The sequence below is a fragment of the Drosophila yakuba genome, chromosome 2L (assembly GCF_016746365.2).
Source record: "Drosophila yakuba strain Tai18E2 chromosome 2L, Prin_Dyak_Tai18E2_2.1, whole genome shotgun sequence".
NCBI lineage: Eukaryota > Metazoa > Arthropoda > Insecta > Diptera > Drosophilidae > Drosophila > Drosophila yakuba.
In genome coordinates this window covers 17,655,645-17,682,923 of record NC_052527.2, presented here as the reverse complement: position 1 = coordinate 17,682,923, position 27,279 = coordinate 17,655,645, and the positions used below count along the sequence as shown (strand labels likewise).

Sequence of the window (27,279 nt, the reverse complement as noted above, 5' to 3'; positions counted from 1 at the left end):
CCAGCCTGGTCAGGCGTTTACCCCCGACATTATAGTGCCGACCAGGCCAGGCCCAGCCAAGAAAGCCAAACAATAACAAACCGCTGCGGCCGCCGGATTTTCCAGCCGCTTCGCGTCTCATGTGCGCGCAGTGAAATTCGGGTCAAGGAAATGCCAATCGACAGGTTGCACCTCCTCCTAGCCGCCAGTGGATGCATGGTACATGGGCAGTTGGACAAATAGCCAGATGACCGTTATTAGTCGCCAACTTTTGCCGGTGTTTTGCAGGCCACTAATTGCCAGGCTCGCAGGGGGAATAACCTCTGTTGACCCACTGCGTGCCAATACAATTTTCATGGATCTGAACTCGCACTTTCAATGCTCACAGCTCGGAATTCAGCATTGCCTTACAATATAATAATGATAGCATAGACTACGACGGTCGAAGAATATATCTTAAATAAGACAATTCCCTTCGCTATATAAATTAATTTGTTCATAGCAGCAGTTTTGCAGCAATTTAATTTATCTCACTTAAGGTACGAGTCCTAAAGCTTATTTATTCATAATGTATGGAAACTGTAGCTTGAAAAGATACATGAATAGATTAGACTTATTTCTTATTATATGTGTGATGCTGCACTGAAGGGCAGGATTTACCTTGCATATAAATATTTGTATTAAGCAGTACATAGGAGTGTCTTTTGCCTTCAGTGTAAAGTTGTAAACTTCAATATCTCGAAATTTTAGGAGTCGTTAAATATATATATATAATATATTTCGGTATAGAATCATTTGAAAATCATTCTAAAATAAATTTTTGTTAAAAAGATTATTTAAGCAAAAAGTTTTTAAAATCAATTTATTAAAATCTATTAATATTATCATCTATCATTAGATAGGCACACTCATTGATCTTCGAAAGCATTTATCTCGGTCACATGAGTCGCTGCAGACGAAAGCTGCAGCGTTCTTCTGCGGGTGACATCAGCAACAGCATCAGCATCAGCAACAGCGGCAGCATCTGCGGCAGTCGCATCTTGCTGCGGAAACAGCGAGCGGCCCTGTTAAGTCGGTCGACGCAGCGCTCTTAACCGCAAGGCCGCGCTGTAAACCGATTCAGTTGGGTTTGAGGCGCGCATGCGTACGGACGCCGAGAGAAAGAGCAGCGACTGGGCGAAAGAAAGCAGGAAAACAGGAATCGCTGATCGGTGGCAAAAGCAGCAACAGCAGCAGCAGAAGCGGCTGAAGAAGAAGCCGAGCGACGCCGAATTATAAATGTTTACCATTTAAGCGACGCCTAATGGAAATACTCTCACGTACCGCTCGCTCTCTGCTCTCTAGAAAACGCGCTCTCCCGCGTTAAAGTGAAAGTTTTCCCCACAAAAGTGGCGAAGGTCCGTTATCTTGGCCGCTGTTCGGGCCAACTCGCAATCAGGCAGTCAGACACACGCGGAGCGTTCAGTCGACCGGACGCATGGTCGCTGATTCAAAATACAAGATACACGATATAGATACCCGATACCAGATTCCAGATACTATATATGTGGTGCAGTGTGTTAGTGTTTTGGTTCGAGCAACTGTAAATTCGCAGCTGACCAAAGAAAGTGCGGTCGTCGCAATAAAACCGAGTTTAATTCAATCGAAATCGGAATCGGATCCACAGTTACAACTCAATTCGCGTTCGTCGCCTAAGTCTTTCGTTTAGCGTGCTGCGCTGCCACACTGATTTCGCACTCACGCCCGATTTTCGGTGGCGATTTCGAAACAAGCAGGGCTCATATCACAACGAGCTGCCAGACGGTCTAGGCCAAGAACTCCCCGCAGGTGTCCGGCAGTCCAGCAAACATGTTTAAGTGGGTTACGCCGGCCTCAACGGCGACGTTGTCCCGCTGCACACTGTCAGCAGCAGCAGCAGCAGAAACAACAACAACATCGGCAATGGCAGCAACGAGAACAGCTACGACAACGACGAGAACAACAAGACCACAACTACTTTCCATCGCTTTAACAAGTTTAATAATAATAGTCGCATCATTTGTGCCGACAACAAGTGGATTTAGATCAATTGAAACGAATGGCGGTAAGTGACAGACCATTTAGCTCATTGACTTGCCTGTGCAATGGATTGATGACAGACCGCGTAGAGAAGAAAGTTTAGCACACAATAAAATGTAGAACTAAGGCAAAGAAAATCAATTTGCCAAATTGCAAGCTCATGTCGCTGAAAATCAAATCGTGTCAGTGGCTTTTGCTGCCTCACTTTGGCTCACTTAGCCATCCCATCCCCTCCCCTCCATCGGGGGCTTTCACTCAATGCCTTGGCCTGGCCAAGTTGACAATGCTCGTGGCAAAAAAGCACAAAACTATGCCTTTGTGTCAATAAATGAATCAGAAAAACTTTGGCACAGAAAACTGCGGCTGTAGATGGTGCTCTTCGAGTGACTTTCCACACTCCACACTCCACGCACTTGGCAATTATTTGGTTCGTTTTATGCTACATTACGGCCACAAAAGAGCTCGAGATGTTAGGCACAGCCGTCGACTTTCCTTGTGACAGTTTTTACTGTCTTTCGAGTGTTTAGTGCTGGCTCTGAGCATCCCATTGCCGTTAATTGTCGAGGTCATTTGGCTGATTTAAAAAGTGAAACAAATTTCTAGAGTACCTGGTTATTAGTTCGATTCGGATTTGGCACCAGTCCCTCAGTCCATTCAATTTCGATTGAGCCCAAGTGCCGGCTAACAAAAGGGCCGAGGTGCAAACTCTATAAAGAGCCAGACACAATCACAATTAAAAGGGGGAAACAAACCATTCGTGATAATCGGCAGTATGAATGCTCTATGTAGCACGAAAAAGAGAATCAAACTTCTTTTATATGTGAAATTTCACACACCATTTTCATTTCATTAAGATCGTTAAAATGGTGAAAACACTCATAAGTACGTTGTTAAGGCATTATGGCTGTAGGGAAAACACTATAAAGCTGAAAGCATATACTTCTATACCTGTTTAATCAATACTTTTCTTCAAGTTCAGAGCCCTTACAAAGTGAATCTTTGTTTATACAGCTTACGCTGCAAAATTTACAGATAGCCTCTACAAGTCCTTTCATACTTTGATACATATTTGTAAACACATTTTCTAATGAAAACTGTTTAGCCTTCGAAGTTTCTTGTACCCTTCAAAAAGTTATGCAAACAGCAAAAATGGTAAAAATAAATGTTTGAATTTAGATTCAAATAAAAAGCGATTACATTACAGAAAACAGCACCATAGATATTTACTTTTCTAATCACCAGTCAACCTAAGTTTGGTCCCACAATAATGACTTCTTGGGATGTTTTGTGGCGTTTTCCTTTTCTTCGAGGCGTTTTCCCAACGATTCTCTTTGTTCCTCTGCCCGTCTCCCCTTACCCCTTCCGAAAGGTTTGGGGAAACCTAGGGAAACCCACGAGGAGAAAATCAATACTTCCGCTGCCCAGCAATCGCAGAACTGTGCTGCGTCAGCGAGGTGGAAGTCGGCAAATGCCAATCATCGGCCACATACACACCTGATCATTAGTACGAAACACGTAAAACAATTTTCAATTTCTATTCAGGCGTTGTTTGCATAGAAAGAAAACCAGGAAAGCAGTTCAGGAAAAACGCGTGCGAAATGGAAATGTCTTGGCCACTGGCCAGTGGCCGTAGATGTGTGCAGCCCAGCAACCAAACCAAACCAAACCAAACCAAAGCAAACCAAACCTAACCACACCGATTCTGATGGAAGCGTGTGCCAGTTTGCGGTGCTGCTTTCTTGTCGCTGTCAGCCGCTGCAGTCGTGGTTTTCGCCATGGCCAAGAGCGCCGCTGCACTTGTCGAGGTTGCCTGCAGTTGACTTGCGGTAATTTGAGCCTCGGCCTGCGGGAAGGAAGCCGACTTGGAGCTGAAACCCCTGCTGCCACTGCCACTGACTGATGGACAGTGTTCGACGGCCGACGGACGACGTTCGACAGCGATGTAATTTCAAGATCACGTTTTTACCGCTGTCCGATCATCGACTTGGTCAATTGTTGCTCCACATAGATCTCGGCAGCTCAATCGCTCTTAGCAGTTGGCTACTTAAAAATCAATTCATAACTCTTTTCTTCTCGTTTGGCTAATTGACGCACCGTTCTAGGTTATACAATCGGGCCAAGATTCTCGGTCTATGCAAATGACGAATACCAATTTCACATATTTTCGGCTTCTGCCCTCCGACACATGCAATTAATGTGAAAGCGGCATTCGACTTTCTTCTGGGCCGCCGAGAGGGCTGAAACCATTTTCCCACAGCCATTTTACACTTCATAAACTTAACGCAATCGCATTAAAACTGTGACAGATCATGAACATCAAGTGCCGGGGAGCATTTCGCCTGGGCCAAGTATGGATTGCACTTCCTAACGCCGAGCACCCGAGTGAAACTACAGTAGAACTTCCCATATGAGCTAGGTGATGTCAAATAGGTAATTGGAAGACCAAGATCTGCAGTATGGGTTGAAAATCAAGAAAGATTATGTATTTTCATGTTCATAGATAAACGTTATAAGTAAATGTACCTAAAAAAAAGTGTAGCCGTCTTTTAATAAAGATTAAAACGATATCTATGTATATTTAATGAGCATAAATGATTCTTATGAACGTTTCGTAGAATAATTTCCATCAATTAAATCACACGAAATATGCGTGTAGCTTATAATCAGTTTTTGTTTGAGTTAGAAAGCCATGACAGCAACTAATCGGTTTGACTTACGGATGTACCACTGTATCAGTTGTGAATGGAGTCGGAAACAGTAGCTACTCAATTGTAGAGACTTTCGTGGTACTCACACTCATTTGTAGTGTGGTGTCTTATCTTTCAAGCTCATCGGCATTGTTTCGAGTACTGCTGGTCGGAATCGATGGCTATGCTGAGTAGTTACAAGTTATCGGGCTGTCAACATGGCTCGAACCGAAAGAGCCGAGTTATGGGATGTTCCGTCTAACAGGAAATAGAAGGCGATCTTCGAATTTGTTTTGACTTGTTTGGCGGTGAAAGTGAAATGCTCCGCTCTGAGCTGGCTTCCGCTGCATGACAGCACAGATTCTTCGCTGGTTGGATTTTCGCATGAAAATCGACGCTAGCAAGACGCATTTAAGTTTGGTATGATCTCCGTGCATCCATAAAAAGGCTTGAAGATTCTGCGGCTGCTCGGTTTGTAAAGACATTTGCTGTTGGGTATCGATGGGATTGGAATGGGAATCGGGTCTTTTGCCAAAAATGATGTCACTTATTGCGGCCAAGCAACTTTCACTGCCCATTCACACTGCCTCTTTGCAGCAGCTCATCGCATTTAAAATGATTCGCCGCCAAATTTGTTGGCAAAAGCCTTCCATAGCGATTCATCCTCGCCGCAAACCTTTTGTCACCCGGAAAGTGTTCAATAAATTTCCCATTGTGCACAATTTTCACCAAATTGAATCTTTTCCGGCCATCCATTGTTCGGCCAAACAATCAGGGTCCAGAGCACCATGGCCTGCCAAAAGTGACCAGCAAATAAAAAATAATAATACTAACACTAATGAAAACAATACAAAGTCGTGCGCACATGTAACAGTGACAAAAGAAACCAAATCTAAATGATTCCAGATGGGCTGCCGGCTGCCACCCAGAAAATAGTATCTCCTCTTGCAAAACGCTGCTGAACCTACCACTTGGAACCTGTTCCAGCTGAATCGGACTAAGCTGAGTTGGCCTCGTGGTTGACACCGTGTGATTACCGTTCTTATTACGGCCAAAAAGCGAGCCAACAGCGCTGCCCACGTGAGGAGTATCCAAGTTATGCCACCGAGCAATGGGAAGAACTATCCACAACCCAAGCCAAAGAATTGTGGTATTTATGGTCTTGCGGCTGCTAAACAAACCACATTTGACCGCTTGGCTAAGTTAACAAATGGCTTGGGTTGTAAGAACCAACCGCAAAGTCCTTAGAACAATGTTTACAATGAAATGTCTGCTTGTTATTGATTTCGTTCAGTACTTCCTAATCAAAATATAAATTAATCTGGTTTCATAGTTATTTGAAGAGTGTGCTTGGAAAGCAGAGTGTAGTTAAAGTGTTGCCCATCTCTGGTGAGGGTTGTCTTGAATATTTCTGGTTTGGCCAGTGGTACATTACGGTTCCCATTGGAATTGCATGCGTAAAATTCGTACCTACACCTGCGGCCAGCGCACTAGTGCCAGTGGACACCGTTCACTGTTAGCTTACCGGTCTTTTTGGTCGTCAGTCGCCGCAATTTTATTTGGGTCACTGTTACAATTTACGCTGCTGCGGCGGACGGGGGCCATGGCCACGTCGTAGTGGTCATTGGACATTGGGAATGGAAGTGGGATTGGGAGTGAGATGCTCCGATGCTGTGCCCGATTCGCCACGGCGACACTCGAGCAGATCGGAGCAAATCGATGGAAATTGTAGACGCGCCGAGATCGGAGCAACTTTCAAATCCAATTTTATGTAATTCAAGGTGGCTCCCAAGCTCGGGAGTTCGCGTGCAAATCGGTTATAGCCGGGCCTAGTTATATAGCGCACGCCACAGTCCAATTCGCAGAGAGCGTAGTAGAGCATGCAGCGGGTTATGTTTATGCTGATCCAAGCCCACACCCCACACCCCATACTCCAACAATTCAATTACAATGCGATTAATGGGTGTGTTTGGTTGCGGATCGGCAGCCATGTGGAGTGGGATCGCATCGGATGGCCAAATGGCCAAATGGCTGTTTAAGCCCAGAAAGGTCAAGACTCGCAAGGAAACTTTCCATTTCTCTCACGCGAGGCGGGCAACCAAACCTTTCGTGATGACATCGCGGAAAGATATCTCCATCGACGCACAGCCGCACGGAAGGCCCATTAAAATGAATAAAAAGCACAATAACTAAGATAGCAAAAAGATAGCACAAACCTCTGGTAAACTGCACTAGTCTCTTTCGCTTCCACCATCGAAGTCATAATTAGTAGCCCAAATGAAGCGATTCATGAGGAGTAAACTGTTTTTCTCCGCTTGTATGTCTAGGAAAAGTGAAATTAACTTTGAGTGAATGAAAAGATGTTTTATGCTAATTCCATGAAAAGTGACATTGGATATTTTTTCTTCTTCGTCGCCATCATCCGCTGGCCATCGGATGGGATTTTTCAGCGGCCAATAAATCGATGGGAACTTTTTCTGGCGATAGAAAGAGTTTCTCTAATTAATTGTACCATGGAAATGACTAGGGTCATTGTGATAAGTTTTGTATTTTCAATGGTTTATGAAGTTAGAAACCTAAAAAATACATACTCATTTATTGACCACCCCCTTTCAAAGAACTCCAACTTTGCTAACCACATTATTTTCGTTCGATTCCGCGATTTCACTTGACAGGCATTGCCATCGATCGGTTAATAACTTGTGCCAATTTGGATCAGGAATACTTAACACTTTCACATCGCAATTAGAGCAAGATTCGTTAAATGCAAAAATGCGAGATCTGCGATCCCAGAGTGATCTGTGTGCGCGATACACGTGGGGATGCATGTTGGGGCAAGAAAGTTGCTATATTATTTTTTAACTTTTGCAGTCTTGGGCTAATTGATCGATAATAATTTTCCATTTACCGTTAAAGCGCCCCGTTTGTTTACATTCTTCGGACTCCGGCTCGTCGAACGGTCGGTCAGTCGGAGATCGGGCATGAAAACAAGTTCTACGAAATCTTGGAGCAGCGCTGTGCCAAGCAGAGCAGCTCTCTTCTGCCGATCTTGGCCAGCATCAGCTTCGCATCGGCAACAGCATCATACTCATACTCATGATTTAATTAATTTCCATTCCGCGGCTTGCGCATAAATTTCACTGCACGAAACGATAACTGTTCCGTTGGCCAAAAGGCAGAACATATATATGTAGTATGTATATAAGCAGATACTTCTGTATATATATAGATATAGTGCCCCAAGGGCCAAGTGACACTGCCGTGCATGGGGCATGCCTCAGAATGCGGCTACGGGACCAATTTTCTCGGATGATTAATGGCATTGCGATGGCCAGCGACTTTTTCGGCGGGGAGGCAAACTTGTTATCTCATTTTGCAGCCACTTCTCCGTTCGTATTTTTCCCGATCTTGGTCCCCCCTTATGATAAGCACCGAAAAATGTTTTAAAGCGGCGCGAATTTATTCAGGCGTTTGACACACTTTCGTTCGGCTGCTTGTGTGTGTGTGTGAAGTTGCTCAGGTGTTTCCCAGGTGCGATGCTGTAACCTATTTTGCATGCGCCACAAGAAGCGCCTGCGATAATGGTGCATCAACCCGAATTTCTCGATCCGCCAATTAGGGTCAGAGGATTGGCGGAGCACAGTCCGACACCTTAATGTGGCGTAATGCAGGTGCGGGATTTTTTATTGATTTGTTTACTGATTCGAAGCCTCCAAAACAAGGGTTTACTTAATCTTAAAGTAAACTTATTTATCGTAGGTTTACGTGTACAGGGGAACTCATCTACCTAAACGTGCTCTGGAAAAATACGCGATACCAAGAATAAAGACATGTTAATTTCAGGCCTAATCCTAATCCTAATCCTGTATCACAAATATAATTTCATCAAACAAAATTTCAGCCAGTCACTACACAAAAAAATAATATATTTATTAAATGAGTGTTAATTTCCTACGACGCCCAAAATAAAACTTAAATAAAGACTCTCCACTGTAAAAGCAACATACATAATCATGTAGTACAGCAGTCAATTTCCTCGGCCCAGATCAAATAAACTGTGTTAAACTGCATAATTATCCCTGGTTGGTCGAGCTGCCTGCCAAACTTCATTAAGTCAGCCCCGGGTCGGTAATTAATTCATTGACTCCGCAACTCGAGATTGGAGTCTCGTGGGTCTGGGAGCTCTGTTAGCTGGAGGTGATTGCGAGCATAGGGCCTCTGTAAGAGCCGTTCTTCTGTTAATCGGCTCTTTCTTCAGCCGCCTGCGGCTTTTCTCACGTCTCTTCGGAGACTCTCTTTCGCTCGGTCTTTGCGCTTGCCTTCAACAATTTACGGAAGAATACTTAAGAGCTCTTGAGTGCCTAATGCCTAATCGTAAAAACGCGAAATGTCTGCAAATAAAGCGGCAAACGAATTATTATTTTATTATAAGACGCGAAGAAGAGACGAAATCGCTTTGTAAAGATGAATGGCCAGAGCGAAAATAGAGAAAAGCGTCTGCAGAAACACTATCACTTTTACCCAATTATTTATGTACGAAGATATTTTGACTGCTATTCTAATGGTGGCTTTTGCACTACTTTTCTCCACTTTTTCTCTTATTTTTGAGCAATACACTTGACTTTGTTTTACTTTCACTGGCGCTACGTGTCCGGCATAATTTCGATCGACTTGAGTCATGATTGCCTCCATTTCAGGCCATTCCCTGCAATTTCGGTTTCGTTACCTTCCGATTTTCATTTAATTAGCGTCGAACTAATTGCCACTAAGCCACCGAATCTAGTTCATCGGCCGTGTTTGCACTGAGCCCATGTTCCTATGCTCCAATTTCAAGACCAAACATTGACACAGTCCGCGATGTGGATTGGGGCCGACAGTGGAACACCAGAGCAGCACCAGTGGAGCACCAGTGGAGCGCCATTGGAGCACCAGTGCAGCAAGTGGAGCGTCCGCGAGGTGTTAATTTGTCAGCATAAACTCGTCAGCAGTCGGCGGGCACTGGTTTCCCACTTCTTGATTAATTGCTGCCAAAATCAATTTCATTCTATACATCAAGAGTTATGTGCAGTACACCCTCGGTATTTCTAGGGAGTTGTAAACGTTGTTTGGATACTTTACAAACTCAATTTAGGGGTAAATTACATTGAATATTTCATACTAATATAACTTCAACATATCAAAATATTATATTTTTTGATATACACAGCGTCGCTTAAAATTGGTAATACGTTGTTCTTGAATTAGGCACTTTAGTTATGTTGTTTTAATGATTATTGGATTTGATAAAAACGCAGAAACTGTAAATTGAAAATGGCCGGTAACTAGAACGAAAAAGAGCCATCGGAATTATTGATGATAGGGAGTATTGGCGAAGTATTATATTATAGCGTAGTTTTTCTCAAGGCTCCCGAAAGCGTATTAAAAGCGCAAGGTAGCCGGAGCTTACCTTTCCCATTTTCCTCAACCTTTCAGTGGTGGCTGTCGGCATTTGGCAAATGAGGTGGAAATGCTCTCAAGAGCATTGCCCACACCTGGGCCGCAGATGAACCTTGACATCCGAGTGGCTGCTATGAGCCTAAGCACTTGGGCTAGCCAGCCAGGGCCACTTTCACTTGGTGGTCTTGGAGTGGTTTTTCGGTGGGTTCAGGGCCTACAGAACAGGAAAAATATGGCGGCTGTTAATTGAGTTTATATACATTTTAGTCTAAGTTCGTGTGGCGGCTGCTGTTTATGTTTGCCCAAGGCTGGTCGTCACAATTAGCACTGAAGAGAGCAATTATTATAGATTTGCCCACTCGGCGTCGTCACTTTCATTTAAGGAATTTCCCACATTTTCACTACCCCCTCCACTTATAATCCAATCAACTACAGTTGAGCCAAAAGAGATGCCCGAGTGAAATGTTAATTAGGCTTTGCCACGGGGAATTTGACAGTTGGCTTTGTGGTTATTGGCAAGCGAAAACTGTTTGAAAATCTGGGTAATTTGAAATCGAATCTTAAATGGGGGAAATTCATGCGAAGGTTTACCGCACACAAATGAATAGTGTAATTAGTTTATTAATAAAAATCATTTTTTTATAATTTTAATTTTCTCATTAATAAATAATTCCCCATCAATTCTCTCTTTCTGCTAACAGGCGGTCGCAAGCTGTTTGGGGGCTACCGCATCACACCGAAGCACTGCCGAGCCACCAAGACGCTGCCCAGCTCGGATCCACGGGCCAATGGACCCACCATCTGCATGTTCAACCACGAGTGCGCCCAACGGGGTGGAGAGGTGGTGGGCGCCTGCATGGACGGCTTCCTCTTCGGCGCCTGCTGCCAGATCCCGCCCACCCACGAGTTGGCCAGCACGCTGATAAACGAGGCGCAGAACGCATACTTCCAGCAGCACCAGCAGCAGACGAAGCTCCAGCAGTCGGCAGCCCAATCCTCGTTCGAGAGCTACGGCGAACAGCAGCAGTCACTGAGTGAGGAGCAGGGGGCACAGCAGCCGGCACAGAGCATATACGATCAGCAGAACCTGGACAAAGTTTACCAGCAGCTGGGCAGCAGCAGTAGCATCAGTCCACCCAGCGGCGCCTACGGAGCTGAGCCGCAGCAGCTGGAATATCAGCCGGAGTCAGAGCAACCCGTAAGGGATGAGAATGCGTATCCTACCAGCAGTTCGTCCACCGAGGCCACTCAGTCGCAGTCCTCCTCCGCCAGTGTGGAATTCGAACAGGAGCCCTCCCAACCAGCAGTTGCCTCCAACGAGCAGACCACTCAGAAGATCAACAAGCAACCCGTCCAGCCACCCAACTTCCACGTTCACAAGCACTCCGTGACCATCAACTCACCGTCGTCGCCTCCTCAAAACGATGACTTCGTGATGCAGGTGCTAAGCACCTTGCCACCTGAGCATGCCGATGACCATCATATTGTCTTCACCACAGAGGTGCCCACCAAAATTGCTAGTGGCTTGCAGGATCAAACGAGCTCTGAGTCCAACTCCTTCGAAGAGGTGTCTTCAACGCCAGCAGCCACCCAAAAACCCAAACCCAAGCCAACTCAAAAGCCCACTCAAAAGACCACTCAAAAGCCCACTCAGAAGGCCACGCAGAAACCCACTCCAAAACCCACACAGAAAGCCAAGCCAAAACCAGTTCCCCAACTGGCGGAGACCATGAAGCGACCTATCCAACAGAAGCCACTGCAGGCGGCGAAACCTAAGCCAAGCTCCAAGCCTGCCCAGTCCACGAACAACCACCACCACAACCACTTAATCCTGGACGGTGGTGAGTTCACGCACAGTGATATTACCCACCCCGGAGCAGATGCAGATCTCGTGGAGGATCTGCAATTCTCCACAGGCTATGGACCCCAACCCGTGTACGCGGAACCACCGAAGCAACAACAGCAACCGGCGGAGCAGAGCTACATTTCATCCAGCACTAGTGCCAAACGCCCAACGACCGGTCATAACAGTCCCACCACTGTTTCCTCGATTACCACTCACGTGGACTCCATCGAGTCCATCATCCTGCAGCTGAACAACACCAGTCATGGTCCCAGCTATAATGTCGTGAGCCAGCAGACCCCATCATATGGATACCCTGGAGCAGCGGTGGTTCAGACTGAGGCAGCAACCCAAAATCCAACCTTCTACCAGGAGAACGAGGCGGAGAAGGTCCAGGAGTCGGACTCGCAGTCTGACTACGGTTACACCACCACAGTTAACTACGAGTCTTCCTACGATAAAGTTTCAGATGAGCAGGATGCCTCTGCTGCTCAAAGTCAGTCTGCTGAGATGCCCACCGCTCGGCCTGGATACGGAGAAGATGTGTCCGCTGTGCTGGAGGACCACACGATGCCGGCCAATGGTTACCACGATGCTGAGGCTCCAGTTGCTCCACAGACTTCCGAGTTCAACAAGATGCCAGTGATGGGAATTGCCTATCCAGTGGATATGTCCTATATGGAGGAGGAGGGAAATCTGCCGGCAACTGCACCTGGCTATGGCCAGCAAGTGAGCAGTGACTCGTATGAGGCAAGCACTGAATCCACCTACCAGAAGCTTTCCACAGTCCAAACGGAAGAGCCACAGCCACTCCCAGCTTACATGCGTCCCACAACCAATGCCAATAAGCAAAATCGCCCAGTGGCCTCTTACATTGGGATGGTGACAATGCAAAACTATAGCCCACAGCCAGGAAATGGTGTTTACCAGGCCCAGGTTCCCCCAGAAGTGTCTGTGTCCTCGCACACCACCAAAGTTCAGGAGCACGTGGATGAGACCTCTAATGGCTATCAGCAATCAGAGACAACTGCCGGCTACATTTCCCCACCAACTGCTGTGCCCGCGCCAGCACAGCGGCCTCAGTACGACGCCGTGCAAGCTGATGCTTCCTCGGAGCGACCTGTCCTGGTGACGGCCAGTCCCAGGCCCCGACCCAAGCCCAGTACCAAGCGACCTGCCGTAAAGAGACCTATCAGCGGAGAGAACACCAAGAAGAAACCTCAGCCACAGCCAAGTTCTGGTGCCTACAACCAGGAGAAGATTAGCGAACAAAGCACCAAAAAACCCGTGTCCAGTGGATACGATCAGGTGCCCGAGTCGCCCATCACACACATTCAGATCAAAAAGCCGACGGCAACTCATCACAAGGAACAAGAACAGACTGGGTACCCCAGACCAGCCAGTCCTGCGGGATACGAACAGACAACTGACGCTGCTCCTGCGCCAGCTGCTCCTTCTCTGAACTACGACAAGCCGGATGCCCCAACCAGCCAGTACGAGCAGCCCTCTGCTCCGTCTGCTAGTTACGATCAGTTGGCGCCCATGCCGTCTCTAAACTACAACGAGCAGCATGCTAGCTCACCAGGAAGGAAGCCCTCAACGGCCAAGCCCATTTCCACCAGCTATGTGACCGGACCCAGTACCCCACGACCCCCTGCCACAGTCGACTACCACTACGACAATGTGCCCCCACTGTTCATGGCGGACGACAAGCTAGATGCCTTTATCCAGAGCACGGCGGAGAACATTGTCGGATCGACCCCGGGCAACTACCAGCCTCCGCTGGTGGCTACCGCATCCACGCCCGCCTACGCCCATAGACCAACCAGCAGTGGTAGCTATGGCCATAAGAAGCCTGGTTTCGTACAGATCAATGGAACACCCAAGCCTCCCAGACCGACGGTGCTCATTACACCCAAGCCCACTACCATAAATCTAGTGACTTACAGCTCTTTAAGCGACGATAACAATAAGCTGGCCTCCAGCACGAGTTCCTATGTGACCGGAAGACCAGGAGCACAGGGAGTAAGTTCTAACGACTTCGAAGATCCTGGATACTTTGGCAGCAGCCCCGTCCATGTGGCCTTCACGGAATCCACCACGGAGACCGTCTATGCAGTGCCCTCCGATGACAAACCAGCTTTCCCTGGATACTTCGGACCGACGCCCTCGTATCCCGCCTTCTCAGTTCCTGGCGAGAAAGTGGGCCAGAATGTGATGGAGGAGACCTACACCTCGCCCAATGACTTCGTCAACTTCCCGCCGGTGAGGAACCCCAATCTGAACATGTCGGCTGCCTCCAGCGCAGTGACCAGCGATCTCGACCTCTCCACCCCCGCCTTCGTGGAGGACGTGGTGCTCAAGGACAAGATGCACACGTTGGTTCACAAGTTGGTGGCCTCACTGCAGGGTAACTTTGAGGCCCTGGCCGATATGATCGAAGAGCCTGGAAGTAACAAGACCGTGGCCACCTACCAGGCCGGAGCAGGTGGAACTGCGAAGCCTGTGAGAGTGGTAACCACACGGAAGCCTGTCAGGACAGCCACCACAGCCAAGCCCAAGGTAACCACAAAGAAACCAGTGTCCCGGGTCACGACCAAGCCTCCTAACAAGAAGACCTCCGCGGTCAGCACCACCACTCGCAAGCCCGCGACGCGCCGCACCACCGTTGCCGCCAAGGTAACCACCACCACTCGGAGACCGGCGACGAAGAAGCCAACGCGTCGGGTAAGCAGCACCGTGAAGACCACGACCATAAGTTCGCCCAGGCCGGCGGACGACGAGATCGTGGACGAGGAGGACGAAGAGGACGTTAACCCGAATCCCAGCGACAACGAGATTGACCAGGGAGCTACCTTGAGCTCGTACGGCGGAGCCAATGGTCGGAAGATTCGTAAGTGTGGACTGAATGTAGCATGGACTAGCATGGACCCGAAACAACTGTCTTTCTCTCTCTATTTCTTGTTCTCTCACCTGCCCTTCACCTGTTCCTAACCGCTCACGCATCTAACCCACCGTTTTCCTAACCCTAATCCTCCATTGCATTTCCGCTTTATCCTAAAATATAGCACGTCGCAAGCACAAGCGGCGTAATCAGAAGACCACTTAGACCGCCCCCAATAAAGAAACCCCCTCCTAGCTCTAGTGCCCCTCTCCACTCCCCCTCCATTCAATTGTCCCACCAGTTCTATGCTTCCCCAACTCTCAGACTCGACTTCTCGAACACTCCCCACTCCTAACCTCGCATTTCACTCCCCATCAACAGAGTGCGGCGTGCGGCCCCATGTCAAGTCCGGCCGCATTGTCGGCGGCAAGGGCTCCACCTTCGGCGCCTACCCCTGGCAGGTTCTCGTCCGGGAGTCCACCTGGCTGGGCCTGTTCACCAAGAACAAGTGCGGCGGCGTCCTAATCACCAGCCGCTACGTCATCACCGCCGCCCATTGTCAGCCCGGGTAAGCTATTACTTAAACTTACTGTTTAGATGGGCATAGTTCAGGGATTTGATTTCAATCCTCCCCAGATTCCTCGCTTCTCTGGTGGCTGTTATGGGTGAGTTTGACATTTCCGGCGACCTGGAGAGCAAGCGCTCAGTGACCAAGAACGTCAAGCGCGTCATTGTCCACCGGCAGTACGATCCGGCCACGTTCGAAAACGACCTGGCCCTGCTGGAACTGGACAGTCCAGTGCAATTCGATACCCATATAGGTAAGTGTTCCGATCTAAGGAAAATAGGTACATTTCCATATGAATGTCCTCGATCAAAGACCATGTGAAAATCTATTAACTTTAGTTAAGCTAAATTAGAAGCCAAATTCGTTTATTATATATAAATATATGGTTTTAGTCACTTTGTTAAAGGGTATTTTATTCTTCTTTTTGACTACAGTGCCCATTTGCATGCCCAATGATGTGGCGGACTTCACTGGACGCATGGCGACCGTGACCGGATGGGGACGCCTTAAGTACGGAGGTGGAGTGCCATCTGTTCTCCAGGAGGTGCAGGTAAGCAGTCAGCGGACAGAGTGTCCTTTGAAATGTGAACTGACCCGGGGCTAATTTAAATTAGGTGCCGATTATCGAGAACAGCGTTTGCCAGGAGATGTTCCACACTGCTGGACACAACAAGAAGATTCTCACCTCCTTCCTGTGCGCCGGCTATGCCAATGGACAGAAGGATTCCTGCGAGGTGAGTTCAAAGCCATCCCTGCTCCAGAAAATTTACCCTAATCCGTCTCATTCTCCGACAGGGTGACAGTGGCGGACCGCTGGTGCTGCAACGACCGGATGGACGCTACGAGTTGGCCGGAACCGTCTCCCACGGCATCAAGTGTGCGGCGCCGTATCTGCCAGGTGTCTATATGCGCACCACCTTTTACAAGCCGTGGCTGCGCAGCATAACGGGCGTAAAATAGGCAGTCTTTTTGGAGTTTCCATGGTCTCCCCATCCCAGAGATGGCCAACGCCAACTAGCTGCTGAGGCAGGAGCACCAAGTGTAAATAGAACGTAGAGTTTTAAGAGTCGCGGTTAGGAGCGTGCGAAAGTTGGCTCATCTTCTGCGACGTCGCATTTTCGGACCCCTTCCTCAAACCCCCTCCATGCTACCATCATTTCATTAGCTTAATTGAAAATCAACTGCAGCACCTTCAAACGAAATTCGCCGGGGATTTCCACATTCCGATAATGCGATATTTCGCTTGACCAGGCTGCAGATTCCGTTTTTTTGAGTACGCGTGCCTAACACTTGTAGAGTCTGAATGAGAATTACGCTGATTGCAAACCGTAGGCCTAAGACATATTTATTCTAGTTCTAAGCCTATTTATTTGACTATTTATTTATTTATGTGACGTGACGTCACGAAGCGCGGCGATTTGTGCGTTTGATTCAACTAAAAAAAATTGTTATCTTCATAGGCAAATTGTTGTTATGTTCAAATGAGAGCGAGAGCAAATGTTTTTAGTTCAATTGAATTTACTAATTTATCGGTTTATATTATTAATTCTTTTAAATGAATATGTTAACTGTTAAGTGAACGAACAAATCGAAAAGAGATCGAAATAAACGACATACACTTTAGTAAAACCAATCAAAGAACTTGTGTCTTCCTAGCTTTTACTTCAGAATGCTCCCCGGTAGTTGGCTTTAAATGTAACTAAAGGGGAACATTTTATGTCAGTATTTCAGCTTCACAAAGCTGAAATTCCAGACACAAACTGACGCGTAGCCTTCTTGCAATTTTCGCCACAGAAGCTCCCTTTCCTTCTTTAAAAAGTCCTAGCTTTTCCCATTTTGAATATTGAATGTGGTTGCGCCAAGGCGCTTCTGCTTCAGCTTCCCCAGATGCCAATGCTGCTGCTACACAGAACCAAAAGTCAACCGTCTTAGCCAGAAGCCTTTGCCTCTGCTCTTAGTTTCTCTATTTAAGGTTTAATCAGACAGAAAGGTAGGAATTTTCCCAGCTCAACAACCTAATGGAATTGGAAATACATTTATTTCATAATTTCAATCTTAAATTCATCGTTTAAAGTTGAATATTTATATTTGAGCAATAACTTTTAGTCGTTGCTTAAATTCATAACGCAGAGCCTAATCTAATTGCTTTGTTATAATAATAATACTAAAATAATAATAAAAAAAACAAGAGAGAACGCTATAGTCGAGTTCCCCGACTATCTGATACCCGTTACTCAGCTAGTGTAAGTGCGAAGGACAGTTTTTGGCGGTTTGTGGGCGTTAGAGTGGGCGTGGCCAAAAGTTTTTTGGCAAATAGATAGAAATTTACAAGACTAATACAAAAATGAAAAAATATCAAAACATTTTTCAAAAGTGTGGGCGTGGCAGCTTTGGGCGGTTTGTGGGCGTTAGAGTGGGCGTGGCAACCTGAATCGACAAACTTGCGCTTCGTCTATGTCCCTGGAGTCTGTATATTTAATCTTAACTTTCTAGCTATTGTAGTTCCTGAGATCTCGACGTTCATACGGACAGACGGACAGACGGACGGACAGACGGACATGGCCAGATCGACTCGGCTACTGATCCTGATCAAGAATATATATACTTTATATGGTCGGAAACGCTTCCTTCTGCCTGTTACATACTTTTCAACGAATCTAGTATACCCTTTTACTCTACGAGTAACGGGTATAATGAAAAACAAGAGAGAACGCTATAGTCGAGTTCCCCGACTATCTGATACCCGTTACTCAGCTAGTGGAAGGGAGAAGGAGAGTCTTAAACACAGTTTTTGGCGGTTTGTGGGCGTTAGAGTGGGCGTGGCCAAAAGTTTTTTGGCAAATAGATAGAAATTTACAACACCAATACAAAAATGAAAAAATATCAAAACATTTTTCAAAAGTGTGGGCGTGGCAGCTTTGGGCGGTTTGTGGGCGTTAGAGTGGGCGTGGCAAAACGTTTTTTTGCAAATCGATAGAAATTTACAAGACCAATACAAAAATGAAAAAATATTAAAACATTTTTCAAAAATGTGGGCGTGGCAGTTTTGGGCGGTTTGTGGGCGTAAGAGTGGGCGTGGCAACCTGAATCGACAAACTTGCGCTGCGTCTATGTCCCTGGAGTCTGTGTGCTTAGTCTCAACTTTCTAGCTTTTGTACTTCCTGAGATCTCGACGTTCATACGGACAGACGGACAGACGGACAGACGGACAGACGGACAGACGGACGGACAGACGGACATGGCCAAATCGACTCGGCTACTGATCCTGATCAAGAATATATATACTTTATATGGTCGGAAACGCTTCCTTCTGCCTGTTACATACTTTTCAACGAATCTAGTATACCCTTTTACTCTACGAGTAACGGGTATAACAAGAGAGAACGCTATAGTCGAGTTCCCCGACTATCTGATACCCGTTACTCAGCTAGTGTAAGTGCGAAGGACAGTTTTTGGCGGTTTGTGGGCGTTAGAGTGGGCGTGGACAAAAGTTTTTTGGCAAATAGATAGAAATTTACAAGACTAATACAAAAATGAAAAAATATCAAAACATTTTTCAAAAGTGTGGGCGTGGCAGCTTTGGGCGGTTTGTGGGCGTGGCAAAAAGTTTTTTTGCAAATCGATAGAAATTTTCAAGACCAATACAAAAATGAAGAAATATTAAAACATTTTTCAAAAGTGTGGGCGTGACAGTTTTGGGCGGTTTGTGGGCGTTAGAGTGGGCGTGGCAAAAAGTGTTTTTGCAAATCGATAGAAATTTACAAGACCAATACAAAAATGAAAAAATATTAAAACATTTTTCAAAAGTGTGGGCGTACCAGCTTTGGGCGGCTTGTGGGCGTTAGAGTGGGCGTGGCAACATGAATCGACAAACTTGCGCTGCGTCTATGTCCCTGGAGTCTGTATACTTAATCTCAACTTTCTAGCTTTTGTAGTTCCTGAGATCTCGACGTTCATACGGACAGACAGACGGACAGACGGACAGACGGACGGACAGACGGACATGGCCAAATCGACTCGGCTATTGATCCTGATCAAGAATATATATACTTTATATGGTCGGAAACGCTTCCTTCTGCCTGTTACATACTTTTCAACGAATCTAGTATACCCTTTTACTCTACGAGTAACGGGTATAACAAGAGAGAACGCTATAGTCGAGTTCCCCGACTATCTGATACCCGTTACTCAGCTAGTGTAAGTGCGAAGGACAGTTTTTGGCGGTTTGTGGGCGTTAGAGTGGGCGTGGCCAAAAGTTTTTTGGCGAATATATAGAAATTTACAAGACTAATACAAAAATGAAAAAATATCAAAACATTTTTCAAAAGTGTGGGCGTGGCAGTTTTGGGCGGTTTGTGGGCGTTAGAGTGGGCGTGGCAAAAAGTTTTTTTGCATATCGATAGAAATTTACAAGACCAATACAAAAATGTAAAAATATTAAAACATTTTTCAAAAGTGTGGGCGTCGCAGTTTTGGGCGGTTTGTGGGCGTTAGAGTGGGCGTGGCAGCATGATTCGACAAACTTGCGCTGCGTCTATGTCCCTGGAGTCTGTATGCCTAATCTCAACTTTCTAGCTTTTGTAGTTCCTGAGATCTCGACGTTCATACGGACAGACAGACGGACGGACAGACGGACATGGCCAAATCGACTTGGCTATTGATCCTGATCAAGAATATATATACTTTATATGGTCAGAAACGCTTCCTTCTGCCTGTTACATACTTTTCAACGAATCTAGTATACCCTTTTACTCTACGAGTAACGGGTATAAATATCAAGACATTTTTCAAAAGTGTGGGCGTGGCAGCTTTGGGCGGTTTGTGGGCGTTTGAGTGGGCGTGGCAAAAAGTTTTTTTGCAAATCGATAGAGATTTTCAAGACCAATACAAAAATGAAAAAATATTAAAACATTTTTCAAAAGTGTGGGCGTGGCAGTTTTGGGCGGTTTGTGGGCGTTAGAGTGGGCGTGGCAAAAAGTTTTATTGGCAAATCGATAGAAATTTACAAGACCAATACAAAAATGAAAAAATATTAAAACATTTTTCAAAAATGTGGGCGTCGCAGTTTTGGGCGGTTTGTGGGCGTTAGAGTGGGCGTGGCAACATGAATCGACAAACTTGCGCTGCGTCTATGTCCCTGGAGTCTGTATGCCTAATCTCAACTTTCTAGCTTTTGTAGTTCCTGAGATCTCGACGTTCATACGGACAGACAGACGGACACACGGACGGACAGACGGACATGGCCAAATCGACTCCGCTATTGATCCTGATCAAGAATATATATACTTCATATGGTCGGAAACGCTTCCTTCTGCCTGTTACATACTTTTCAACGAATCTAGTATACCCTTTTACTCTACGAGTAACGGGTATAATAATATAACGGCCTTGTGCAATAACTTCTATTCTAATTAAAATTAAAAATTAAAAACCAAGTTTAAAGAAATTTATCATTTAATGCAGATCCCGCTAATATCGCGAAGCACTAAACATTATTTATTGACAAACAAACGCAAATTAATTATATGAAGTACACAAGTGCAACGCTATTTCCATTACACGTGGCTAATCGAACATTCAGAGCGAAGAGTGAGTGGCATGAGCATACAACTTTCATTTTCCTGATGCAAGGAATGTCCTGGAGGGCAGACTCTTTTTATCTCGTTGGGGAAAGCGAATTGCGTGTTTTCCATTTAACAGATTTGCCTGCAGGACAGCCACTCAGAATCATGGATCCCATTTTGGTAACAAGAGGAGGCTCATTAATTTAGTACCGCTGCCACAAATCACAGTGACGTCATGGCCAAAACACCCGTAGCCACAACTCAAAATAATGCACATACACACACATAGACTCCATTAAATCTGAATCCTAGGAGCTTTGACTGCGCCACAAACACACTTAATTCATAAAAATCCAACAAAAAGCTTCGCAGCCCAAAAGCTCCATGGCGGCAGCAAGCCGACAGGTGTTGTTTAAGCCAAGTCAGACATTCAGTAGCCGACAGGACGCCCAACCAGCAGGTATGTTGTGCGCCACAAGGACCGTGTCCCCCACCCGTTCGCGTTCGGCGAAAGTGAAAGTGAAAAATGACACGTGTATTGGTATAACCAATCCATCCTGCTCAAAGAAGGGTGCAGGACCACCATGCATCTGCACTTTAAGTGCATTTGCGGGCGTGTCGCAGTCAACTCCGGAATATCGGGGTCTTATTTTCAACCGCGAACCGCTTTCTCACACTTTAATGTGGGTCGAGCGTAGATGAAATTCCTGGTTGAGTTCAGGCTAAGGCGTGAAATAGGATATGCCATTAAAAGGTATTCCATTACCGGCACGGTGCGTTATTTAGAGCTAATTCGACTGGGATTTTATCCACTCCATTCGAACCTTTTACTCTAGTAAGGCGTAAAGTGGTGCTTTGATAAGTTGAATTGCTTTCCACTTAGTCTTAACTTTATTGCTTTTTTTACGCTTGCTTAAGCAGGTATAATCGATGTTAATTCATCGCTGGAGATCATGCATATGTATTTTTCAGTTTGTCCTTAAACTTCAACTTATACTTCAGTACTATGTCAATCCGCAGATTATACGTGCCTGCACGTATACCAAAACAAAAATGATGCATACAGAATAAGAACACTTTTTGATTAGAATCAACGGTTTATTTTCAATTACTTACTTTTTCTTACTTTTCAATTACGTTTTCATGGCAGCTCATAATGCTTTGATCCGACCCGTTTCGACATTCTATATACCGCCTGCATTAGAAAAAAGAATTTTGGGAAAGTTAATACAGGTACCTTAAACTGACGGACAGACGGACATGTCTATCTCAACTCGGCGGGTGATGCTGATTAAGAATAAGTCACTCTCCAATCTTTGGCAAAGTTTAGGCAAATTTGTAACTGTAAAAGAAGAACTTATCGCCAAACCTTTCAAGTGGAAAAATGCAATTAGAGACATATTTAGAAATGGATATAGAAGTCACGTCGCTAGCATGAGCACTTTGGTAAATTAAGGAAGGAAAGACACGTGGATCAATTCTAATTTCCCTAACGGGTGACCAAAGCACGCCCTTTTTGGGCTGAAACGCAATTAGTCAAGATTTGATAACAGACTAAGGATGATTACTGTCCTCGGCTACAAAAAGGTCAAAATGCTTGTCGACAAAACCGAGAACTTCGACGACAGGAACATTGAGAAGCCGCGTCCAGTGAAAGTGTGAGAAAGTAATTAAAAAATTGTAAAGGAGAATCAAAAAGGGACTCTGTCAACTACACTTGCCCGAACCGCGCCAATCCCACATTCATGAAATTGCACACCCACGCCGGAAAATGTTTTTCCTGGCTTTTAGAGAACCTACAGCCTTTCACCCTCTAACTTATTAATGGAGTGCTAACAACTGTTGCCTATCGACCGTTTATGAGATGTCTAAGTCAAGCCACGGTCGGCCATGAAGCTGGGCAATACCACAAAGTGTCACCCAAAAAAATAGGCAATGATATATGACAATCAGCTCGATTCTATTTAGGGCCAATAATACTGTTGGCATTGCTATTTTAGTTGAGGGAAAAACACTTTCCACTAAGTTGACGTAGTGCGCATAACATCACCCACATTAGAAGTTATTTAAAAGTTGTTATAGACTGTAAATTCATTTGCCAACAGCTTTTGCATAAATTGTTTTAATTACTTTTCCTAGGGGAAACCATCACGAAACTGAATACAATTAACATCACTTTTAAAAGGAAATGAAAATTCACTTTGAGTTTTCGTGTTCTTCCAGGCAGACTTAACTTTCATGTATTATAATTTCTTTTTTAACGTGTAAATATGAATCTCCTTTTATAAAGTTGGGAGAAATGCGTAGCTCTGAGTAAAACAACATTTTTATTTCGTTTAATATTTAAATATTCCAAAAATTGTTTTTGGCATATATGAAAATATAAATTTTGCCTAATTTGGTTGATGCTTTATTTACAATATGCAAAAATACCCAAATTTAATGTATGAACTGTTACCCACCGACATGTGCCTTTTCGAATTTATATATAAGACTTTCCTCGGGTAATAAAATGGAGCCACGAGAGCGAACCAAGTCGGAGAATACATAAATTAAGGCACAGCCGGTAATAACACTAAAAGCAAGCTGACAATTTTAATGAGCTGCCCGACGGGAACATTGCCGGGAAACGTTAATAGAACCGCTGATGCGACTCCTCGCTGGAAGACAGCGATTTATATGCCGCGAGCTCCACTCGAGCGCATGAACACGGAAGTTTGCTCGTCCCGGAGGGCAGCAATCGATTCCCTGCGAGGCATACGTTTTAATTAAGCGTGTACTTGCTTTTCGTTTTCACAGTTCACCGGCAGAAGCCAAGCGGCCATAGAAACGGGCTTTCCACTAGTGATGATCTACTAACGTGGCCACCATGAGCATTTTTCCGAGGTGGGCAGCCATGCTGCTACTCCTGGGCCTGGCCCACCAGCTGGACCCCTCGCTCGCCGCGTCCACATCCCCGTTCGCATCCGGAAACGCCTGGCAGCGTGCCCTCTTCGGCCGGGACTCGCGCAACCTGATGCACCGCAGAGCCCCGTTTTCCGGCTCCGCGGATCTACGCCTCGACGATTACCTGGGCCTCTATGGCGCTGCCGAGCAGGAACAGCACCAGCCGCTTCCTCCACCGCAGCAGGTGAGTGCGGGAGTGTGGGTGGTGACTGTGATTGCAAGTAGTTGCAGGGCGAAACTACAGAGTATATGACTACTAAAGAAGATTGACAGGCAAAGCACGAAAAATTTTAAAAGGAAAATTGAAAATGTTTAGCTAAATTCAATTGAAATCTCCAATTCAGCAAATATGGTGCTTCAAATATTTTTTTGGAACTTATTAAGATTTCTTGGTGGTAATAGGGTGTATATTAAGCTCCTTAGAAGTCACTGCGAATAATTCTTTGTCGCATTTTAACTATATAGTGTTTAAGCCTTAGTTTTATTCAGGAACTTCACGTATTAATTTCGTACACGGACTGCTCACAACAAACACAAACAAAAATGCTACAGTCGAGTTCCTCGACTTTCAGATACCCCTTTCTCAGGTAGGGGATATGCGAACGAGATATGTCAACAATTTCTGTAATATTGGTAGAAATTGGGAGAAAAAATAATAAAAAAAAAGAAAACAATTAAAAATTTGGACATGTTAGTTTTGTTGGAGTGGGCGTGGCCAAAGGGAGGTACAAGATATATAACAAAATATAAATAATTTAAAATAATTTTTTATAGTGGTGGCGTTGGAGTAGGCGTTTAAAAAAGTTTTTGGAAAATCGATAGAAATTTACAAGCCAAGAGAGAACGCTATAGTCTAGATCCCCGCCTATCTGATACCCGTTACTCAGCTAGTGGAAGTGCGAATTAGAAATTTACACACTGACAGTTTTTGGCGGTTTGCGGGCGTTAGAATGGGCCTGGCAAAAGATTTTTGGCAAATCTAGAAGCAATTTACAAGCCTAACAAAAATGTTGAAAAATATCGAGACTGTTTTGGGCAGTTTGTGAGCGTTAGAGTGGGCGTGGCAACATTTGTAAACAAACTTGCGCTCCGTCTGTTTCTTTGGAAGTTGCAAGCTTAGTCTCATCGTTCTAGCTTATATACTTCCTGAGATCGAAGCGCTCATACGGACTGGCGGACAGACGGACGGACATGGCCAGTTGGAATCGGCTATTGATCCTGATCAAGAATATATATACTCTATATGGTCGGAAACTCTTCCTTCTGTATATTATATACATATTAAGCTAGTATACCCTTTTAATCTTGTACTTTCTTGTACGAATTCCAAAACTATCTTTAGGCAAAAAAAATATTCATGCTTTAGAAGCATTTATATGTAAGCATTTTATTCATGCAAATAAAATGCTATGTCTTGTAAAAGTGTTACGGATATTTGCGTATACAATATCTACCAAAAAGAGATTCCTGCCTAATACAGCTAAGCGCTAAACTCAATAAAAATGGCACCACTCGAACTTAGTTTAAAACGTGAACGCTGTTTTGGAATGCGCCAAATACCCGAAAGCGTCTAGCGTACTTTTTTGCAGCAATTTGAAATTGGAACCTTGTTGCTTGTATGGTTTTATTGGCCCCCTGGAGCACTGGTTTCAATCACCGGAAATTTCAGAGTTCACGTTGAAACTCAAATTAATTACCGCGCCACGAGTGGCAGCGTTATTGATAAACAACTGCAGCACCGCAGTAAGGGGAAATATAGCGCATACGCACCGTACGCCCAACAAAAGCCGCACTAATTGCCACCGCATTCGACCTTCTCCATAGATGCGCCCACAGACCGAAGTTTACGGAATTGTAGAGCCGCTGATTGAGGACACGCCCTGCGCCGACCGCCCCTGCCTCCTCAACGACGATTGCTGTCCTTCCGGAGTGTGCGTCAGCACATACGGTGGTAAGTTGGTCCAACTGCACTTGGTCCTCCGTGGTCCAACCCACGCATTTACACGTTACTAGGTTAATACTGTACCGAGGAAATTTAAAGAATATTTCATTTACGCGAGCTAAACATTGATAACATTGTTATCGTTCATTTCGAGTTGGCTCTACAGGGAAGGCTTCCTTCTACCTGTTGCACTCTTTTCATAGATGGATTTATTTTACAACTAATGCTATTCCACCATATAAAACAAAAATTTTACTCAAAAATTAACTCAATTCTGACATATTTTAAAGCAAATTAAAACGAAATTCTTTGGCTTGACCGCAATCTTTTTGGCAGAAGGCAAATGCGTATATGTGTTTGGCCGTCAGCGGGATCTGTGCCAGGGACATGCGGACTGTCCGCAGGGCAGCTCCTGCATGCTAGTCCCCCAGGAGGGAGTGTGGCGGTGTGAGCCGAGTGTGGAGTCCGGAGGGTCCTCATCGCTGCTGGAGGGCATATTCGGCCCGAAGGAGAGGCAACCGCTGGGCAGCGAGTGCAGCAGCAGCAGCGACTGCCAGGTTATCAAGTAAGTTCGAATAGCGCTGGTTATCCAACTTAAGTCTAAATGTTCCACTTTCCAGCGGAATGTGCTGTCAGCAGCAGCGTTTGCACCACCGGGCAGCCATCAAGCTGAGCTGTGGCTACTTTCGCGATGCCTTTGACTGTGTGGATATGGTCGGAGCAGAGGTAAGATGATTGTGCATTTAAAATATACATTGTTATATTATATTCTTACGAGTATGCAGCATCGCCGGAACTGAAGATCACAGTTCTCAGGTAGCAAAGCTCAGGAAACCAAGAGAAGTCTAACAGAAAATGAATCGGATAACTGATTGAGTAAGAACTACTTCAATATTCAAGCATATCGAAATGTTAAACGAATACATACGAGTATCAAGGTCAAATTGCTATAGCTTAATTTGTATTTCTATGATCTGCATATAAATATTTGCTATTACTCCAACGTTCTTAGACATCTAGATGTGTTTTTAGTAGACTCCAAAAATACTGACTGAGGCATTCAATGTTAATAGCAGAAAGAAGAGTATTCCAATGCAGTTATACCATAATAAATCGTTTCAAGTCTAAATGTAAATCAAATACAATAAAAGCATTACCAAATATCTGCACATTCAGTTACATTTTTTTGGTAAAAATACAATCGTATTTAAATGATGAAGATAATGGTAAGTAAGCGCCAATTATATTTTAAACTCTTATATATAAGTTGTAACAAGTTATGCATCAAAGTTTTCAAAGAACAAAAACACGACTATGCGCACCTACACAACTAGTGACAAGCGCATCCTAAATACATAGAGAAGTGGTGATG

The 27,279-nt window shown here is 45.1% G+C and overlaps 2 protein-coding genes across 3 annotated transcripts; both read left to right on the top strand.

The window, feature by feature from the left end:
- Nucleotides 1-1,091: 1,091 nt before the first annotated feature.
- LOC6528676 (serine protease filzig) lies at nt 1,092-17,088 on the top strand. Of its 2 annotated transcripts, XM_002089682.4 has the most exons (7): nt 1,093-2,062; nt 10,862-14,896; nt 15,269-15,455; nt 15,524-15,708; nt 15,890-16,005; nt 16,070-16,189; nt 16,251-17,088. In XM_002089682.4, exons 1-7 carry the CDS (start codon nt 1,828-1,830, stop codon nt 16,413-16,415), a joined length of 5,043 nt encoding a protein of 1,680 aa, XP_002089718.1. In that variant the 5' UTR covers nt 1,093-1,827; the 3' UTR covers nt 16,416-17,088. The 2 variants fall into 2 exon arrangements, with proteins under 2 accessions (XP_039226928.1, XP_002089718.1); XM_039370994.2 differs by lacking the exons at nt 15,269-15,455; nt 15,524-15,708; nt 15,890-16,005; nt 16,070-16,189; nt 16,251-17,088 and adding an exon at nt 15,072-15,251 and having other exon boundaries at nt 1,092-2,062.
- A 4,336-nt stretch (nt 17,089-21,424) lies between these two features.
- LOC6528675 lies at nt 21,425-27,076 on the top strand. The gene is made up of 6 exons (XM_002089681.3): nt 21,425-21,479; nt 23,819-24,149; nt 25,790-25,916; nt 26,244-26,472; nt 26,528-26,633; nt 26,693-27,076. The coding sequence occupies exons 2-6, from the start codon at nt 23,889-23,891 to the stop codon at nt 26,705-26,707; spliced, it is 738 nt and encodes a 245-aa protein (XP_002089717.1). The 5' UTR covers nt 21,425-21,479; nt 23,819-23,888; the 3' UTR covers nt 26,708-27,076.
- Nucleotides 27,077-27,279: the final 203 nt, after the last annotated feature.

What these genes read in the sequence shown, in the direction of transcription:
- LOC6528676 (XM_002089682.4), top strand. Translation starts at nt 1,828, where the DNA reads ATGTTTAAGTGGGTTACGCCGGCCTCAACGGCGACGTTGTCCCGCTGC. An exon ending in ATCAATTGAAACGAATGGCG is followed by an intron (nt 2,063 to 10,861) that starts GTAAGTGACAGA and finishes TTCTGCTAACAG; the next exon opens with GCGGTCGCAAGCTGTTTGGG. An exon ending in AGCCAATGGTCGGAAGATTC is followed by an intron (nt 14,897 to 15,268) that starts GTAAGTGTGGAC and finishes CCCCATCAACAG; the next exon opens with AGTGCGGCGTGCGGCCCCAT.
- LOC6528675 (XM_002089681.3), top strand. Translation starts at nt 23,889, where the DNA reads ATGAGCATTTTTCCGAGGTGGGCAGCCATGCTGCTACTCCTGGGCCTG. An exon ending in CGCTTCCTCCACCGCAGCAG is followed by an intron (nt 24,150 to 25,789) that starts GTGAGTGCGGGA and finishes CCTTCTCCATAG; the next exon opens with ATGCGCCCACAGACCGAAGT. An exon ending in GTGCGTCAGCACATACGGTG is followed by an intron (nt 25,917 to 26,243) that starts GTAAGTTGGTCC and finishes TCTTTTTGGCAG; the next exon opens with AAGGCAAATGCGTATATGTG.